Genomic DNA, 20740 nt, shown 5'->3' with positions numbered 1-20740 from the left:
TCAGTTTCAAGGATGTCTACAGCGGCAAGTACACATACAATGGATTTTTTTTTTTATTGAAGTCTTACTATTCTCATTTTTCATAGTATAGCCGCTTTCCTCATATTCAAGCAATCTGTCAAGTGACAATGACTGGAGCAGGAATGTGTAAACAGGACATTTGCATACAGGAAATTGCTTTATTACAATGTGCATTTCCACAAGCTGTCAGTGTGCGAGAGCCAAAATACGGTTACTCCTTTGCAAAGGGAGGAAACTGAAAAATAGCCTGTGCTGACATGAATACTCAGACACACCTGCATGCAGGCACATAAGCTGTGACACACGTGCACAAAACAGGAAGTGGATTTTTTAATTTATTTTTTAAAGATTAGAACAAAGATTAGAACTGCGGTGTGCCTGGTATTTGAGCAATGGAGCAGCTGTTTGATGAGTAACGATGGAGTCCTCACAGTCAGACAGAGTATTTTAAGTAGCTCATGAAGATCGGCATGCTTTTGGATCTTTTGGAGTCATGAGTTTTCTCAAAGATCCCCCTCTAACATCAACACTGAAACATGCAAATACACAAACAAGCTAAAGCACACAGCAGCACAAGCTGTTTGTTGTTGGGTTTTTTTAGAAGGAGAAACTATCAAGTATGAACATTAATTGATTAAGTAGCAGAGCTCAATCAATGCAATTGATCATAAAACACGATTCTATTATGTATTCTGATTGGCGTGATTGACCACACGCTTCCCGTGCTACATATTATTTGCGCGCATGGAAGCAGTCAGGCATCTGTAGTTGTAGAGAGTGAAAGCATGTTGAAATTGATTCTGGGTACACTCCTCCACTAATATGATCCGGGTGGCTGCCCACAAGCTGGGCTCCATCTCGTCTTCTCCTCAATCAGCCACACTGCTGACAATATTAACACAGACCACAGGACTGCAGAGGCTGCTGCATTCTCTCCAACTGTTTCACCCACTTTCCAGTTGACATTTATTTACATAGCTTTTTAATACACACTGTATGCTCCTCGCCTCTTAACCCCTAACCCACACACACATGCACACACCCACCCAGCCATCAAATGTCCATAGTAAAAGAACCCCCTCAAACCACACCACTGCTTTTACAGCAGTAAAGCTGTGGTATGCACAGGCTTTTATCACACACATGTAATTTGTTGACAGAGGATATGAAGGGCTACAGGATCCCTGTGAGGGGTGAAAATGAAGTCTGTGTTGGTTTCACGAGGCTATCCCTCAGGGCAGGGAAATGAGGAGACCACGGTGTGTTAGTGATGTTATTGTCAGAGAGCACACTGAGTTTCTCAGTCAGCTTCGGCAGATACGAGGTTCCTGCTTTACCCCTTCGTATTTGAAAATGTTGGGGAGCCTGTGCATAAATCAGACATGAAAATGGACAAATGTTATGTGCTGCTTATCTGTGTTTTTGGTGTTGGCTGGTCATGGTTACTCGCTGATAATTTAGAGGTTCAGAATTGCTCGGTTTAGGGACACTATTTAAATTTAAATATGGCCATATCGTTTGTCACAAGGTATTCCCATTTGTGAGTGAATATGTAACCCTAAAGGAATAGTTCATTCATCGTCTATTAGGAATTTAATGATAGGGTCAATACTTCTTTCTAAGAGTCATATGAGAGGATCAATAACACTCTCATATCTATTTGTTAAAAAGCTGGAGACAGCTAAGCTTAGCATAGCATAAAACACTGGAAAAGAGCTGAGCTCCATCAAAAGTGGAGAAAAAATACTGAGTACCGTGCAAAAGCCTTGCAGCAATCCTTATTTCTTGTTTATTTTGCTTCCAAATAGCCAGACTTTCTTGTCATTTTTAAAGTGGTCTTGCACAGTAGTTCTGATAGTCTTTGCATGTTTATCTTTGTTTTTTCAGTCCAGTCCTTGTACACCACCATTTTCAAAGGAGTGGTTTTTAGTTTGTTAAGCCACTGGATACTGAACTATGAATCATTCATACATAAAACAGGCACCTAACTTGAGGGATGAATCAGTGTTGTGTCTACAGACAGCTTAGCAAAAAAACAAAAACAAACCAGTTTTAAATTGTATCTTTGGGCATTTTGTTACTAGAAGCTTCTCACAAAAACGCATCATTTGTTCCAATTTCTTTGGTTGAAGCTATGAAAAATGCCAAAGATAACACAGCCTGACAGACATAAAATATTATTTTTGCACAAACAGGGTGATGCCCGAAGAATTGTTGGCCAAAACACTTGACAGATCTTGATATGGTGTGCAGTGTGTTCTTAAAAAATCTCAGGTAACTGGACAAAACAAGTATCTGAAAATCATGGCCACGATCGTTCAGCTGATCCATCTACTGTTCACTGAAACCTCATCAGATGTGCTGTTATTGGAAGCGTGGCTGTCAAGAAGCCATTCATAAGAAAGGGAAACATGCAGAAAAGGCTAAGGTATGCTAAATTAAACAAGAACTGGACTCACAATCAGTGGCAACACATCCGATCCACTGCTGACCCCTTTGGAAATAAGGGGGTAGTTGCACATTAGATTGTACAGTTTTTACTGTACAATCAGTTTTCCCTATTTTTACCTTATATACTCGATTTCTACATATGTTTGCACGCTTCAATAAATCTCTGCACCGACTTCTAGTTTCCCTAGAAAATATAAAGAAATGAGTGGTAGCTCAAAACTTTTGCACAGAACTGTACCTATACATTATTATTGGTCCAGTTCGGGAACATTCCTGGAGTTTCACTGTGACTCTGATTGGATTACTTAACTTTGCTACGTGGTTGTAGATTTCTCTTCCCCTGCTTAGAGAGTCTATGCTAAGCTAACCATATACCAGCTATTGTTTCACATTTAGCATACAGACATGAGAGCAGAATCAGTCTTGTCATCTATTTCTTAGAGCGTGAATAAGCCTGTGTACTGTCAAACAGCTGATCCTTTCTCATCAGTTATCATATCACGCCTTCCTGTTTAAATGTGTATGTGTATGCGATTTCTTTGGTTTTATGGCCTAGAAAGAAAGCAAGAACCAAAAAAAGGTGTCACACGGGTCGTTCTGGACTAAAACATACTGCACCTTCCCTGTATTGAGCCGTGATCATAGCAGAATCATGTGTGGCCAGAGATGAGACACCTGATGTTTCCATTCTTGCGCTGTTGTAGTACTGTATCAGTGGACCTTCCTTTGTTTCCCCAAGCAGGGTTAGATTAATGCACTGTACCCTTTTATTCAGTGTTATACAAAAGAAAAGCCTGTCGCTGGATCCACTGGGAGCTCTGATGGTTACACTTCTACAGAACAGATGACAACAGCCTTTCATCAAAGCTAACGCTTGCTTTTGCTTGTTAACCACAGTGCAATCATTTCACAGACTCCTGCACAGCCACACACACACACATAAAAATACACGTGCCCTCACGAATAATGTAATCCATTCATATGAACTGTGCACATAAAAAAGGCAAGTACACATGTACTGTGTATATAGTGGCCTGACACAAGGCATCTAGAGGCATGCTGAGCTGTGCAAGATCTGAGTGTCTATGAGTGTGTATTGTGTGTAGGAGCCGTGAGCAGGCATCCACAGTTCCTCTCTCGCCTCATCTCTCACTCTGCAGTTCCTCCTGAAGCATAAACATCCAAAGCATCCGTCTCATCTCGCACTGTGCAACTCAACTCATCCACCCAGAACACCTCTAGTACACTCAGTCTGTCTCACACAATAGACTTACAGACAAAAGAAGAGAAAATCAAAGGGGTTTTTTTGGTGTTTTTTTTAAAGACGCAGTTGTCCACGCCAGCCTGCAGTCCTTGTATTTTCAGGAAATGGGAGGCTTTATGTCATTTATGCTGAGCCTACCAGCATAGATATAATTGGAAAAGAATGTTTCACGAATGTGACCCCCTCTCCCCAAACATATACCCACATACTCAGTCATTTGGTGTAATAACTCTCGATATCCAAGGCCATCTGGTGGGAAATTGAAGGAGGTTGTTGAGTGTGATGAGGAACAGGAGGTGAAAGAGTTTCGGCGAAAAGCTTTTGGAACACACAAATGTGATCGTATTTCCCCGATTTACAGGGGTGGGTGCAGGTTTGAGTTTCATTGTTTGGTTTCAGCAGACGGCATCATAACACTGTGATATTCTAATATTATAATCATGTTGCCATGAGTCGGCTCGTGCATTATAAAAGAGCCTGGTTTGACACGCTGTCTTTTTCTCCCCCTCTGCCAGACAATGACATGGAGGTTACAGAGGAGCCGCCGAAGGAAGGTGAGTGACAGAATATTTCATGGTTGCCTTTTCACCTTAACACCTCCATTAAAGCACACAGAGGGTGAGTGAGTGGTGTAGCTTCAGCTTATGACAGTGATTTGCTGGGTTTCGCGAAGCAGACGAAATTGAATGTTTATGCATTTAGCGACAAGTTGAATCCCAGGCCTGACTCATCGCTGTTAAAAATACTTCATGTCAGGTGCATTACATTACAAGAGCTTATATCAAAGCCAATTCCCAACACCATTCTCTTCATCCGGCTTACGGGCACAATGCCTTCAGACCACCTAAAGCGAGTGACAAAGAAGCAGCAGAGCTACATCCCTCCGCAGCGTGCACCGGGTGATAGCACAAACACAAACTGTCAGCGCATAATGCTTTTATCACCACACCATCTTGGCACGAGGCCTGAACGTACCAGATACTGCTTATCAGGATAAACTACTGACATTTGTCTGTGCGCTGATGTCCTGAATAAACAATGGCACAAACTGATGGCCACATAGAAGCGCACGTGTGCGTTTGAATAGCAGAAACAATAGCCATAATAACATAATAACAATAACAGCAGTTTGGTTGTTATTTGCAGACGTACAGTATAAAATTCAGTTTTATGAGATGCTTGATAAATGTTTGATACCGCCTGTAGCAATTCTCTCCCAGGTAGAGTGTTGCAAAGCAGTACATGAAGAGCTTTTATTTTTTTTTAATTGTGATCACAGTGGGATTAGCAGTGAGGTTTTCCCAAATCTAACTGCTCAAACCTCATAGTACATGTGCAGCCATCTGAGCGAAAAGCAATGTTAGTTTTACTGTCTGCAGAAGAAAGTCTTCAGATTACTGTAGATGTAGAAACGAGGGTGCTATCAAAATGTTTTCCTCCAAAAGTCACCCCCATGATCTACCAATTACACGCATGTGTGTTTTCACTTTGGGTGAACATAAAAGGGCTGTTTTATAAGTGCACTGTAAAATGTGATATTCCAAAGTGAAACAATGTGGCTGAATCGTAAAGGCTTGGTCGAGAGGAGCTGTTTTTTTGTCTTGACCAAGTGTGCTGTTTTTTTTGTTTTTTTAAATTGTATTCCTCACCAGCTTTTTTTATGCTGCATACAGTACCACACTATACTGAAACAACCCCTGATAATTCCTGGCTCTGTTGTATCATCATACTAGCCCTTTCCTGGTCCAGTTTGGCCTTGTTTGATGGGCTTCTGCACTGGTGCCAAGGACTGGCCTTTTATTCTGCTCCATCAGCCAGAGTTTGAATCAGTCAGCCTGGAAGCTATTCAAAGGCTCAAATGACTGCAATTCTCACACGGAATGACGCTTTTGTCCCAGACTGTGGTCTGGAGTTGGTGTCAAAGCCTCACATTTTTCCCCTTTTCTCCCACCAGCGTCATTTTTATCAGGCAGGTATAAAACAAAACACAAGAGCCATCACGCTCTCCCACGGGCTTTTGTCACATGGTCCACAGAGACAGAACGGCCAAGAATAATCACTGCTTCAAAGAGTCAGCTTTACTCACACCATCTCACTCACCTTGATGCCAGAACGACATGCTCTTTGCTTCCTGGTAGCGTTTTGGGATAAGGATGTGTCTGCCCAACTGAATCACCATTTATTTTTGTTGATTTATAGATAACACAAAACCACCTACCAAAGCAGCAACCGAGGAAGAGAGCGAGGACGACACCAGAGGTAGAGTGTGCTCGTTCTGACTGTGCACGTTTGTTCCGGCTCCTTCTCCTTAACGCGCCAAGGAAACTTTACTGGCAGAGGAAACACTGATATGTGTTTACTTTAAAAACAATTGTTGTGTGTGTATAAAGTAAAGGAGCGTTCTCTTGGTCAGTAATCTCTTGCTCTTCTGATGCCAAGTTCCTCTTTGGGGAAATGAATACAAGATGAAGCTTGGTCTTTTTAAAAGAATGTTTTCTTAGAGGCAAACTTGTTTAAGAAGCCATTATCTGGCTATTCTGCAGTTTCAGCCCCTTTGGATGTGTAATATTGAAACAATTATAGGCTTCTCCGATACGATGGACCAAAGATAATTAGATTCTTACACTGGAGGGTGTTAGTAGGCAATTAAAATCGTACACCATCCATTTGTCTTCAAGCCTTAAGGTTGCAAGGAATTTTTTGAAGATAGCAGTCATGGCTGTTGTCTTTGGGGAAACCGTTCCTCTCACTGATTGTGAGAGGCTGGTCTAGATAGTGCAGTCACTTCAAGGGCGCCACAGCATTCTGTGTTCCTCAACAAAGCACAATAAGTCTTTCTCCCTGCCTCTTCAACATACCTTTGCCATAATCCACAGTAATTCAGTATGATTCACAAATTCAATCATCAGCATTAGAAGGGCATAAGTATTTTGTAATAATCTTTATAAATCCTAATTTATCAGGCCCCGCAGCTTAATAGTAACTAATCCATTCACAAAAGGCCTTGGCACAGCTTTCTAGCATGGGAACAGTCAGTCCTTGACACAACCTCTCTCACAGGGAGGCAATGAAATGATTTTGTGCTGCCTGCACTGTAAAGGTTAGGTCTGGTTCGATGTAGCACATAGGTGGGATTAATCATCGAAAACACTCAAGATTGCACAAAGCAAAGGAAACGCTAAGTGCAAAAACACATTGTCAGTTACATAAAACAGACATTATAAGGTGCTTGAGAGCCTCGTGCTACTTCTGTGTACCAGAGCAAGCTCTTCTGGCAACTAAAATATGTATTTCACTCTTTCATGCACTATAGTCATTGGTGTAGAGAAGGACCTTTTTCAAAAAAAAGCATCAACTCTGCAGCAGAGTTGGTGAAGTGTGTCTGTCAATATGCCTCTGTGGGATCCATTACTCTTCAGGGAATTCACGCCACAGTCCATGGGTCAGATATGAGGGGCTTTTAGTCACAGTACTGATGAAGGGAAAACATCAAGGCTTTCACCAATGTTTTGCCCTGATAAATACACTGGTTAGTGGACTGAGGGTAATTATAGGATCTCTCCGTCCCACACAGAAGCACTGCTGCACTTACAGTTCTTTTGTCACCTCACAAGCAAAAGGCCTCTTTCGCCTCAGTGGACTCAAGGAAGGAGACAGTTAAAAGCACACAATTAACACATACACCCAGGTCAAACATAAAAGAGCAAGTAACCTGTGGTAGAACTCACCATTCAAACAACGCAGCAGCTTCTGTTTTTGAACACTAGACAGCATCAAAATACAGCTTATTTTGATGCATATATTTCATTTAATTTTCAAAAATGATATTTCACTACACAGCATAGCATACATGATGCACGATTAAGTCATATTAAAAGAACAATGCAGGTGGCTTTCAGGTTTGATCAACAGCATTTTATCTCTTCTTCAAATGAAGCTAACATGATCCAACATCACCGGCAAACATCCCTGGGGAGTATTTGAAAGGTGGGGGTCACAGACTGACTCTGTGTGTGTGTGATGAGCTGTGCTGTGATGTAATCCACATGAAACAGAAGCACAGCATGCAGACGCCACAAGCTATAGAAAGAAAAACCGAGAGAGGTAAAAAGGTGGCTGAGACACGGAGGTGAACGCTGGCACGGAGTTCCAAGCTGGACTCTAACCTCTTTAGTGGCCACCTGAGTTGGCAAGCGGCACTACAGTGCCCATTATTTGATATCAGATTGGTATTAGTGAGATTAGTGTGTTACAGGACACAGTAAAATGTGGACATTAAGCCAGAAATCATTGCCTGTTTGCCTGGAATGCTTGAGTTTAGTGGGAAAGACCAGGGATAGAGAGGGGGGGATGGTGAGAGATGGCACAAAGTGGACATGCAGATTAATAACGCTACGTGTGGACAGACAGTGAGCCTCTCTGTGGGATGCCATCTAGCTCCGTGGTACACTATAAAGCATCTCTCACAAACGCGCTTACTCTTTACTCTGTACACACACACCTCACGTGCAAAAGGTCTTTGAACGATTGCTATTGCTCATGTTTTTCCTTTTTCCTTTACAAATGTCTCATGAATTTTTCACATTCCCTCATTTTTTATCTTTTTTTCCTGTCCTTTGCTCCACTTTGCTTTAATAAAAGGAATAGTAGAAAGGCCTGGGGGGAGGGGGGGATTGGAGCCGAGCTAATGGTTGAATGTGAGTGTGTGTGAGTGTGCACGCATTCCAGTTAACTTGTTCCCATTTCCATTTATTCCCGTCTGAGATATTACTTTTATTTACTAGTAAACATCAACCACAGGTGATGTTTACTTAACAGGCGTGCAAGTAGGGTACAAAAGGAAGGTTGAATATCAGTCTATAAATTGTTTATGTCCTTGTAATACTGTAGCCCTGAATGTGATGTAGACATTAATAAATCATTTAAGTGTGTGTGAGACGAACATTTTATTCAGAAAAACATTCCGCTTTTGCTCAGTCAACAGAAGTGCAGGCGAGTACCTAAAATTGCCTTTTTGTCACCATGTTTCTTGAAGTGGAATTCATCAGAATATTGACAGTAAAAGTCTCGAGGTGTTGCCCGAACCCTTCTGTGTGAAGTATGTCAGACCCTTATTTACAGTGATGACAGTATTGTATAGCGAGCACTGAGTAAGAAAGCTATGGCAATGCTGCCACCTGGTGTTTCGTATTCATGAATGAGCGATATCCTGAAGGTGTTATTTGGGTTTTTACCTTTTAAAGAGACATTTAAATTGATCTTACCTCAGAGCCTTTAGAAGTCACATCTGCACAATACATTTATTTGTTTTTCCTTCATTTTTGCATGTGGTCTTTTGGTCTGTGTGTGTGTGTGTGTGTGTGTGTGTGTGTGTGTGTGTGTGTGTGTGTGTGTGTGTGCATTTGATCCACAATCTGTCCCACGTTTTCCTTTATCACAAATTGAATGCAGTTTCATTCAATAAGCCAAATACAAATGATCAAATAACAAAGAGGAAATTACAGTCTGCCTTTTGTCATATCTGATAAATTGTTGTTTGGGACAGATAGATACTTTGGACAGATACAAGGCCCTCGCATAATATTAAACAAAAAGGTGACCTCAAGGCTAGCGGAGGATTCATCTTAAGTTGTTTTTCCCCCCAATGAAGTATTCTTTTCAGCCCCCTGTCTGTGGCTCTATCTCAAATGCCAGTCATGATTAATAGAAAGGCTCGCCATCTACTGTGTGTCACCAGCATTCTGCATGATGGACAGAGATACTTGAGACAAACATGCAGCACTGGTAGAACTGGCCTTTTTCCCATTTAATGGAGGCTGGCATTTTTATTGTTCTGAGTGCAGGGCAAAATTGCATAGATATGAAAAATGGTTTCTCTCTGCAGCTTGTTAAAAAAGCAATTATAGAAGCTGCACAATAGCCATTGTAAAGCATGTTCTCTTATTGGTGTCATGGCTTTCATTTACTCAATTTGTCCCAAATGTCATTGGTTTATGTGCCTGTCTGTGTGTAAGAGTGCAAGAGTGCAAGAAAGCGGTGAGGAGGGTGGGAGTAGTAACAGATAGGATTTTTATTCATATCAAATTCTGCCTTTTGTGCATCCGGTGGACATTTCTATGGAGTTCAGTTTATAGGAGGATGTAACAGGATAAAGGCTCTAATGACTTGAAATTATAGTTTGGTGATGGCAGCACCTGTGTGTAATGTACGAGTAACGTTCTTCAAATATTGCTATATGTGTAGCATATATATGCTTTTATATAAAAAGCTGTAAGATGATTCATTTTTATTTGTTCATAACCAAAACTGCAAACATATTTATATTCAGTCTAGCTGACCAGGGTGAGTTTGGGCAACACTACAACATCGGCATGTTACTTTATGCACGCAACATAAAGTAACATGCCCTGCAAATATTCAAAGCACTACTGTGGCTTATTACTTACCCAATGCTACAAATTTAAGAGCCTCTTTCTTATAACAAAGACCCAAAACTGCTGTCTTAAAGCTAGATATGTTAAAGACCGCCTGTGTTAGTCCCCTGTTGTGTTTATGCAAAATATAGAGTAATTAAAATGTTATTAGAAACATTAGTAGCAAATACCTGTAAACTCAAACATGGACAGAAAATCCCTACAGTGTAATGCTGTTTCAGTATTGAAAAATAACTTAGGTTGGACGTTGCTGCTTTAAAATGCAGCGTCAACACCCTCAAAATAAATCCTTTGCATTAGGAAGATAAACAGCTAAACAGTGATCATTATTATGACTGTTTCCTTTGCTTTTCGAAATGAATGACTGGTATTATTCATACCGATGCCTCTGTTTGGCTGATGATTTTTTTTCTCTCCCTTTTCAGGTACAGAGGGAGGAGGTGATGAAGATAACGGTGACAATGGTAATGTAGCTCTACGGACCATTAACGCATGTTCTGAGCCTCTCGGCTCTACCGATGCTTCTTGATGTCATTTGTCATCAAAAATTGAATTTTTTTTCTTTGTTTCAGTACAGTCTTTCCATCCCGTGTGTCACCACTCTAACAAAAAAAAAAAGTTCTCTTATCACAGAAGCTTGGAACAAAGAAATCCCTCAATTATGTATGGCTTTAGAAGTGACATTCTTTTTCCCTTCGTTTTTGTCACTTAATTTATGCATGTCTTTGTGGATCCATTGCTCTCATACTGTAGAACAAAGGCAAAGCTACAGAAAGAGATGGAATGAAAAGGCTGTTTGAGGTGATATCGAAAGCCGAGTCGATTCAACTCCAGACGCTGGCGCTAAACTCATATGTTTTCTGCTCTTTTGAATTTCTCTTGTCTTTCTAAATGTAGGTGAACCTCAAGATGTGGAGATGGAGAGTCAAAGTCAAGGTATAGTACAGTTACAAATCAAGGGTCCAACACTGGTGGCAGCGCGATTACATGTTGTCTGGGTGCAGACTGAGATTACTGTCCAGCACTCACTCAAATAGAGTTTTAATCATTAGCTATTATTAATCCCTGGGTCTCCTCCACAGTGTGTTATTTTTTTTTTTTTGTCCTTCCTCTGGTCGCGGCAGACGGCTGCCCCTCCCTGTTTCTTCCTGTTAAAAAGGGAGTTTTTCCTTCCCACTGTCACCAAGCGCTTAATGAAAGGGGGTCATTTGATTGTTGAGGTTTTCTCTGTATTATTGCAGGGTCTTTGCCTTACAATATATACACAACAGTGTTGATGTGATCTGGCAATATGAAAGTGAAATTGAATCGAATTGAATTGAATTTGATTTAAGCGATGAACACAATGAGAGTTGACCAACATCCAGCTTCTCAGTCGCTCTATCTTTTTAGTTCAGAGTATTTCTTCCTTTTTAAAATCCAACCTGAGCCATCTTGTCAGCAGAGCAGAAATAAGTAGTACACACTGTTTTAAATGTGTATGTATAACACAGCCAGAGGCTCTGATGTGTTGTATTGTGCTGACAGCAAGAGCCTCAAATGAACTGTGTGTGTGTGTGTGAATGTGTTTTAAAGGAGCAACTATTAACTTTGAGCCAGAACCATTTCTCTTTTCTGAATATCCTCTGTGCTGCTGGTATATAATTAAGATTCTGCATTTGCATACTGGCAGCGCCTCGTCTCTCCTCTGTTTTTGTTTTATTCAAATCCAATCCCATTGACAGCGATTTGACAGATAGAGCTTCTCTGAACATGAATTTTGCAGATATTCCATGAGCAAGTTATAGCAAATGCTACCCTGGGATGGTATCCAAGACCTGAGATATGTAATTACTTTCTCATGAGACATAAACAGAGAGTTAGGAGCTTGGAAGAGCAAAAATATACAATTTAAAACAACACCTGCAAGATAATTCTACAAAAAAACAACAAAATAAATGCTGCTGTTACATTATTCTCAAGTGTGTGTGTACTGCAGGTGAAATCCAGCCACCACAAATCAATATGATGTTCAATCTGTGGTCTTGGTTACTTAGTAAAAAATGTAGTCTTTGTGCAAAAACCAATATTAGACAATTTATCTACATCAGATACTGTTTTCATCCACATTTAGCTTTGCGTTATTTTTTACACTCATATTTTGTTCTTTGACTATTAATACTAAACATATTTTTGAAATATAGATGACTTTTCTTTAAAAAGTTAAAAACTCTTTTTGGCTGCACGCCCCCAAAAGACACCCTTAAAACCTCCACCATTCCAACTCTTTTGACGAGATTTCCTTCTTTTCTGTTACTTCCATTCAAACTGACAAAGAGCTACCTGTTGGTGTGAATATGTTTGACAGATTTCTGTCAGCAGTAATGAAGCACAGGTTTGTTTCGTGGCACATGTAGCTAGATTTAATAGTAAGAGCTTTGACTACCAGTGTCTGGATTAATCCTTCAAAATGCGCTTCCTTGTATTTATTTATTTATTTATTTGTGCCTTTAGATGGTGATCCAGCAAACGCAGAGCAAAAACCAGAACAGTGCGACAGTAAGAATGAAATTCAAAAGAAAGATGGCGATAAAGACACCGATGGCGATAAAGAGACCGATGGCGATAAAGAGACCGATGGCGATGAAGAAACTGGAAATATCAATGAAGGAAGCCCCGCCCACGATGAAAACAAAGGTCAAGAAACTGTTACCAACGACAATACAGAGGGGAAGAAAGGTATGTACAAGAGAGCAGTTTGGCTGTGTGTTTTATCCATTCGCATCAAAACCTCTGAGATACTCAGTGTTGATGATAAAAATGATTCCTGATGATGATGATTTCCTTGTTTTTCTGTTGTTTCTTAAATTACAGTTTAATATCCACAGGGTATTAGGCAGGAAGATATGAATAAATCAGTTCAGTTCATGAAACGTAGCATAGTAAAATAACTAAAAACTAAAATAACTAAATGGAAAAACAGATTTTAAGATGTTTTTTTCTTTTTATCAGTAATGTAATGTTACATTACAGAGCTGGTTAATAATAAATGCACAAACGTTTCAGCTGTACAGACAGAAGAAACAGACCCAAGTGAGGAGGTCTTGGATCTTAACTGTATGCAGACCGAGCCTCACGGTCCACAGCACATGCATGTTTTAAGGCATATTAACAGAGCTGCTCTGACTGAAGACAAGACAGGCTGAGCTGTTTTTTTGCAGGCCAATGAAGACACTTGTGTCATGTTAGAGTAGTGTAATGTAACATCTGCCTCTTTTCCTTAACAGAGGAAGTGCAGCCTCCTCAAATGGAAGTAAATGTCGTGGAAAAACCTGACGACAATATGGAAGGTAAGATCTGATTTGTTGGATTTGACTTGTATGAATGTGCTTTTCTGGTCCAGTGTGATGCATTTGTATACTTGCATACTGAATTTGTATTTTTTTTGGTCTGTTAGTAGCACTAGTTTATACTTGGAATCAGTTTCTGCCCACCTGAAACATCAATCAGTATAGAAAGTAACAACGACTGCAGGGAACCACAAGTGGCCAAACACATCTCCAGCAGCCATGATGGTGATGCTGAGAACAGCCAGCATCACATTACAGCATATTCTAAAGTTATCAGTGACTATTATGACTATGTGGAATCGGCATTGTTCTTTACTTGGCAGATTTTCCCTGAACTGATCATTTCAGTCATAAAAATGACTGTATTTAGCTGTCAGCTTGGTGAAGACGGCGACAAACCGTCTATTTCTCACTTTGATTAGCTGGTATCGCTTTGAGTAACTGCAGCCACTCCAATAATCAGGCTTGCTTTGCAGACTAATGGTATCAGCATATTTTTCCCCACACCTTGCATAGCAATGATGCTGTGTGTCATAATTGTAGCATGCTAAATCACAGCCAGTGGTTTTTACTACTACTAAAAACATGTACTATTTAACTCGTAATGCAATAGTGCTCTTATTTTCTCCTAGCAGAGTCTGGTATGGAGTAACATTTTAATGCTTCTGATTTGTGTAATAGATAGCTTAACGTAGCAAGAAGCTAGGATTAGAAGAGACTTTGCAGGAGAGTCTTGTGTCAACAAATCCTTTGAAAAGTGTTGAGTCTATATCCAGGGCCTTGCATAGCTTATTGCTCTGTCCTATAAACCAACACTGATGTTCCAAACAACTGAAAAACAGATCAATGGGCTAAACCATTGGGTTATTTGTACTTCATCAGTGTGATCATGGGCACCCTAGTTTATTTGTGGTCATCCATATACCCTCCTGCTGCTGGGGTGGCTAGGCTCAGGAGGTAGAGCAGGTCATGTACTGATCAGAAGGTTGGTGGTTCAATCCCTGGCTTCTCCAGTGTGCATGCCAAAGCACATTTGGGCTCATTAATTAAAGTGTGAATGACACAAATAAAGCATGTGTAGGAAAAAAAGTACTTGTTATAGAAAAGCGCACTATCTAAGAGTAATGAGTATATACTAATCCACAGATGGAACTTTTTAAGAAAACAAATATACATTTTTATAGTACTTTAAGCTCTATATATGTGTACTTATTTAAAATATTTTCATGTGCAGTAAGAAAGTGTATTAAGGCTAGGTGTAAAATAAAGGATTGTTATGTCAAGTATTCAGACATAGGTTGAGATATTGTTTGTTGTTAACCAGAATAAAACCATTAAGTATGCTTTACTATAGAAGAAAACAATCTCTTAAAGTAATCAGCTGAAATTGTACTTTACAGATACTTTGTTGCCATCTCTTTTTTAGCAAAGTTTCCATATATGTAGCCTTTATTTATTTAAACTTCTTGAAGCCATCCACTTACGGGCTTCTCTCTCAGCATAGGCACAGTTTGTTTCTGCACAAATAGATTATCTGTCTTTGTTACCACATTTTTCTCTGGCTTCTCACTGAGTAATTCTTTTAAGAAGTTAAGGCTAAAGTTTGGAACCCCAGCCACCCCACTTCCACTAACACAAAGGTCTCAGTCACTCTCTTGCCTCTATTTCACTTTCTCCTTGACTGACATTCAATTAATTTAGGGTGAGAGTGAACATTCCTGATAGATCTGTCTCAGATAGCCTTCTCCATTCTCCCTGAAAGCCAGTGAAATATAGCCTTCAAACTCTACAGGATTTCCTTCAGTGGAAAGCTTCACTCCACCCTGTTGACTGCCTCTTGCCTGAGCCCGCTACTGTCTGTCACCGTCTAGGTTTCCATAGGCTACATACTGCGTGGTGGCACAGTCAGGCAGTAAACAGTGGTGTCACTCCTGATTGCAGGCAGATTGCATTTGGTATAGATGAGCAGGGGCCTTGGACGGAGTGCAAACACAAATAGTCTGAGATATTGAATATCATGCAGACCAACACAGCCTGGCTTAGCCATGCGTAACCAGCTATTCACAAGACAAGACCAAATGATTCCAGAGCAAATAACCTTTTATTAAACACAAGTGTAATCAGGCTGCCTGCTCAAGACTGTAAAGGTTAAATCTGCTTCACTGAAAGAGGTAATATAATAGTTCATAATGATGGGATGAATGCATGAGAAATCAAACAATTTGAGGACATAATATGAGGTTGCTGCACATATACCTATATATATCTATATGTAAAGCCTTTGTGTGTCCACACAGGGATCTTCTGAGCTTCCATGTGTGACCTTCTGCTGGATTTTCAACACTGACATGAGATTATATATCCACTCTGTACATTAGATTCCTCTTCATGTTACTTATTGATTGCTTCTGTCAAAACATCAGGCAGTAACTGAAAGCAAAACGTACCTCGGTTAAGTTTTGTAACAGATTTGTGCATTTCTAGAGTATATAAATATTTTTGAAGATTATCTTGCCATTCAGTCAAACAGATGTTACATCTATCATATCTTATATTTGCCTCATTTCCCCAAGAAAGGATTTATGTGTCTTATTTAATTTTTAATCTTTGATGAGCTGAATCATTTTTGCTTACTTTTCAAACTGCCTATAACTAGTTAACAACTTATGCTGGTTGCCTGGCTTTCCAGTGCAGCCTTTCTTTGCAGGACTACATCTCCCAAATTATTCACAGACAACTTTTATTTTCGCATCCCTCCTTCCCTCAATGGGCTGTTGTTCTCCATAGTGTTCGTGCAGTAGCAGCATGGATTCTGGTCCGCGCCACTCTGTCGCTCTGAGTTTGACATTGTTGTGTGTTGCATTGCAAGTGCAACAAAAAGCCCTTCTAAATCTTTGAGTGGCCAGAGCGTATGGGCTGAAACTGATTGGAAATCGCTCCCAAATGTATCTTGGATCCAAACTGCAAGAATGTTGTCTGTTGTCCAGACTTTCTAAATCCATTCTGGATAAAGTCTGAACGTGCCATAAAACGGATTTGGGCTGGCAGTCTGTGCATCCTGAGTAACTTGGCTGCATGCACTAATCTCAAATGTGTATCCATAGGATCAAAATCATTGGAATATGGTTAATTATATATATACATATATGTATATTTTTACCAGTGATCTTGCCCTGCCATTTCCCATTATGTGCCCTCTTAGTGTGAGCTAAAATTACCAATTCAATCATCTCCAAAAGTCTCTTTTTACAAGAATTAGCCATATCTGACTTACCTCGCCTCCTGCCAGGAAGACTGACAGTAGCAAAAATACACCTTTACTTGCACTTCAAAGACCAAAGGCACTTGTAAACAAGCATCTGGCTTTGGGCTCAGTGTGTGTGTGTATGTGCATTTCAGTTTGTGATTAAAAAACAAAAAGAAACAGAGAGGTAATCCCATAAAAATGCATGAAAACTGATGGCCACGGAGCTACATTGTTTAATATTTCTTCCCCAAATGTATTACAAAATCTTTTTTTTAAACAATTCTTAGCTCCATGTATCTGGTTGTTAATTGCTTGAATTTTTTAAACACTTTCTAACCTGCGTCGTAACCCCATAATTTCAAAACATTGACTGGATTCGTACGTCGTGTTGAGCTTAACTAGTGCTTTAAAGCATTGCAAATTAAAACTCTAAACTTCAGTCTGAACATTAACGAGTTAAGATGAAACCATCGTTGCCAATTTGCTATCAGTATCCAAGATTAAAGATAACTCGGATGCCCCTAATCACAAAATCAAGGGAAAAAATCAGTTGAGAAAGGAAGACTCGTTGGCTCTTGTTGAGTAAAGCTTTCTAATTTGTTGCTGGGATAATTGTTCACTTGTGTACATCATTTTATTGACCACAGAGCAGGATTTTCAGTAACTGTAGCAGACATCAAAGAGCTACACTGTTCCTGAGGTTGTGGATGCATCCTTATTTAAAAATTACCCACTTGGTATTTTCTAGTCTTTTAAACATGCATACCGGGAGGCCACGCTGATTAACCTCATAATGAGCAGGTTACAATGTTCATATTATTATTCACATTGAAGGATTTATTACAGACAGACTGTGTATGTCTTTACAATTTTCTTAAAAAGCCATCCTGTTTTCCACTTGCACATTTATATCTGTGGTCTCCCAGTTGCCAACAACATTGGTTGACACCCCGCAGCTCTCACATAGCTCAATATTACACATATGGAAGTGTGTATCACAGCTAAGCATGTCAGTCCCAGAAGAGTCACACTAAATATCGCAAAGCTGAATAAAACAGTTTTGTGTTGTTCATTTTCACTGTCGTCATCTTTATAACTTGTTAATATAATAATTTATTCAGTGAGTCAGGTTTTATCACTTCGTATTACCAACTACGCCCATCTCGTGTTTATCTTTCTTGCCTGTTTGTATACTGTAAATATGTAGCTCGGTTCAAGTATTTAGTCCTCCTGTTCTTAACTATATATCTATATCTGTCTGACTTCAATGCAACTTTATAAGCATCTAAAAGCAATAACTGAAGTGAAGATTATATTATGGGTTTTGATCTTGAGTATCTCTGCGAGGAAGAGATATATATGGAGGAAGGCACAGTAATATATATGTATATCCACACACACATCATCTTGCACGAGAAATACGATTCTTTGCCTGATAGGAGGAATGCTATAAAGGCTCCACATATTGAATCAAAATCTAAGCAGCCTATATTTATGAATATTCATAACATACTTTAGAATGAAAATCGGGGGCTAGATTGTAATTGTGTTTGGAAGATCTGTTCAGCAAGCCTTGTTCTGGTGACTTGTGAGAGTGGGCACCCGCTTCAGTGAGCTCCTGGAACACTCATAAATTAAAATAAGAGTCTTTGCCTAAAGCTAGGAATAAATAAATCTGAATTGTGAGCAGAGATTGTTTTTCCTTCATGCAGCGTGATTTTCCTACAGTAGTCGATAGCTATTGTCTTAGCTCCAAAGGTAAGATTTAATGGCTGCACAGGTTCAATGTCACTGAATAAACAGCAGCTCGTCCTTCTTTCTTATCAGGTTTTTAGCTGGCTTTACCTACGTGGAGCTTTTACATGTTATAGATTGCAAATGTTTTATTTATTTTTTTGCTCTCTGATGATATTTATTGTTACGTGCTTGTCAATTTAGTATGTGACCATTAGACTTACAATTTTGCTCAATATATTCCTTGAAAACATTGCTCAGGAAACTTTGCAATTAAGGAAGCCAGAATCTTCTATATGTAAGTGATCCTAAAATTTTCCTACCTTTGATTAAGCTGGCCTCTGGCAGAGGCTGAACAGGGATGAAAGGAGCTCCTTGACTATGGAAGGAGGCTACTTTAGCGGGGTGGCTGGGTGCAGACCAGACGAACAAATAAGGGACAGACTGTAATGGGATACTAAAGCCAAGCAGAAGGAAGCTTGCAGGGGAGACAGAGAGACATACCCAGCAGGTTATCACAAACATTTCAGCCTCAACACAGCAGAGACAAGGCCCCATTACACAAATACAGAGCTTACATCCCCCCTGCTCCTGTGTCCCTCAGTTTTTCTTTGATTCCTTTTCACTGCTCAGACTTGTTCTGTTGTTTAAAGCATCACAGCAACTAAAGAAAACTCAACTTCATCATAATTATCCAAGTTTTCACTTGTTATTTGAATGCCTTCATTTCACAAACTGCAAGCACCAAATGTGTATTTTTTTCCCCCGCTGCCCTGGTGGCCGGGATGTTTTGAACATGCCGTATTGATGGCCGTGACTGCTTTATTTAGCACTGTGGCTTTGCCACAACCACTCACAGCTTACTGTATGCGAGGTTATGATCAAAAAGCCCAGCTGCATCCACGAGTACCATATGGTGCCCAAGAACATGCACACAATCCAGCTCTCGCCTCTTCACAAACAATAACAAAAAAGTTTCAAATAGAGGCTCAAAAAAATCCCCTTCTAACAACCGTCTGGAGAATTGGTTGCATTTTCTTGTTAGGAAGGTTTATTTGGGGGGATATTATTGATTTCTATGTATTTTACTTCCTTATTGTAGCAGCTTGAGTGGTAGAGACCAACAACAAGCACAAATGGCTCTTCTGAGTCCAGCGCACTCGGAGGCTCGAAGTTCCAGTGAATTTATCCCACAGTTACTAGTATACTCCACTTAGAGTTTGATGTCGCTTTGCATTTATGGTCCTTTGTCTACAAAAGCAAAAAGCTTTACTTAATTGGTTATATTGCACCCCTTTGTCTTGGTCTTTTGTGAACAGTGGGATACTGGTGATGTAAACCTAATTTTGGAGAGCAGCGCAGCCTTTCCTGTGGCTAAGGGGTGTCAGCACACAATTAACTTTTGGCATAACATTGTATACTGTAACACTGTGTGGCTCCTAGGGGAGCAGGCTGCCACTAGATGAAGATACTAGACTAAACTTATATTTTATAGCCTTTTATACCGACTGAAAGTTCAGTAACAGCAGCTTTACCAGTCACATGCTGAGGCATTGTTTCTGAGTACCGAGTGGTCACATTAATGCAGCTTTTCTCCTTATTATTAAAATCAATTTGACTTTTCGGTTACTCCGTATCAAATAAACATAACAGAGATAAAAACACAAACGTTTCTGAAATCCCCACTTAAAAAGTGTAGCATGTTCATATCCAGTTCATTTAGACTGATAATGAAACCAGCAGTTAACTTCATCTTTAAGCTGCTCATTCACAATTCGCATCGCTGTGAAGTTGACGACTGGTCAATTCGGACGTTCCAGGATCCGGTTGCCTAGGTTACCCTCTAACTTATTCTTAACAACATTCTTTTCTCTCATTGGTAGTTGGTTTAACTTTGCTTCAAAGTTGAGAAAAGTTTATCTTGGACCCGCCCACTTCCCATCACCAGCGGTTATTACACCCACAGTCACGTTGTGGAATTTTATTCAGTTTCCGTGGTCCCTGGTCACCAGGTTACTGCGACGCTTCCAGTGTGGATGTAGCTTTTAGAATTTCACAACATAGTTCTGCCGTTCTCTCATTTAGTCAGCAACATACATAGAAAGAAGGATGTAGCACCCAGAGAGGTATACTACCAAGGAAGTTCAACACAGCCAGAATTTTGTTGCAATAGCTGGTTGCAATAGCTGGTTTGGCAAAACCTAAAACCCTGAGATTACAGGTAATGCGACGGTGGTTACAGCACCTGTGTGCACTAGCA

The 20740-nt window shown here is 40.0% G+C and overlaps 1 protein-coding gene across 1 annotated transcript in view; it reads left to right on the top strand.

The window, feature by feature from the left end:
* The window catches only part of macrod2 (mono-ADP ribosylhydrolase 2), a 414494-nt gene that overhangs the window by 381394 nt on the left and 12360 nt on the right, over window positions 1–20740 (top strand). The window contains exons 10-15 of the mRNA XM_063492022.1: window positions 4252–4290; window positions 5936–5995; window positions 10596–10634; window positions 11068–11106; window positions 12664–12888; window positions 13437–13499. Of these exons, the coding sequence (XP_063348092.1) occupies window positions 4252–4290; window positions 5936–5995; window positions 10596–10634; window positions 11068–11106; window positions 12664–12888; window positions 13437–13499 (465 nt within the window). The remainder of the gene's footprint in view (window positions 1–4251; window positions 4291–5935; window positions 5996–10595; window positions 10635–11067; window positions 11107–12663; window positions 12889–13436; window positions 13500–20740) is intronic.

Source organism: Pelmatolapia mariae, linkage group LG13 (assembly GCF_036321145.2).
Source record: "Pelmatolapia mariae isolate MD_Pm_ZW linkage group LG13, Pm_UMD_F_2, whole genome shotgun sequence".
Lineage (NCBI taxonomy): Eukaryota > Metazoa > Chordata > Actinopteri > Cichliformes > Cichlidae > Pelmatolapia > Pelmatolapia mariae.
Note: the sequence above shows the minus strand (reverse complement) of the source record. Positions and strands in the feature narration are given on the sequence as shown.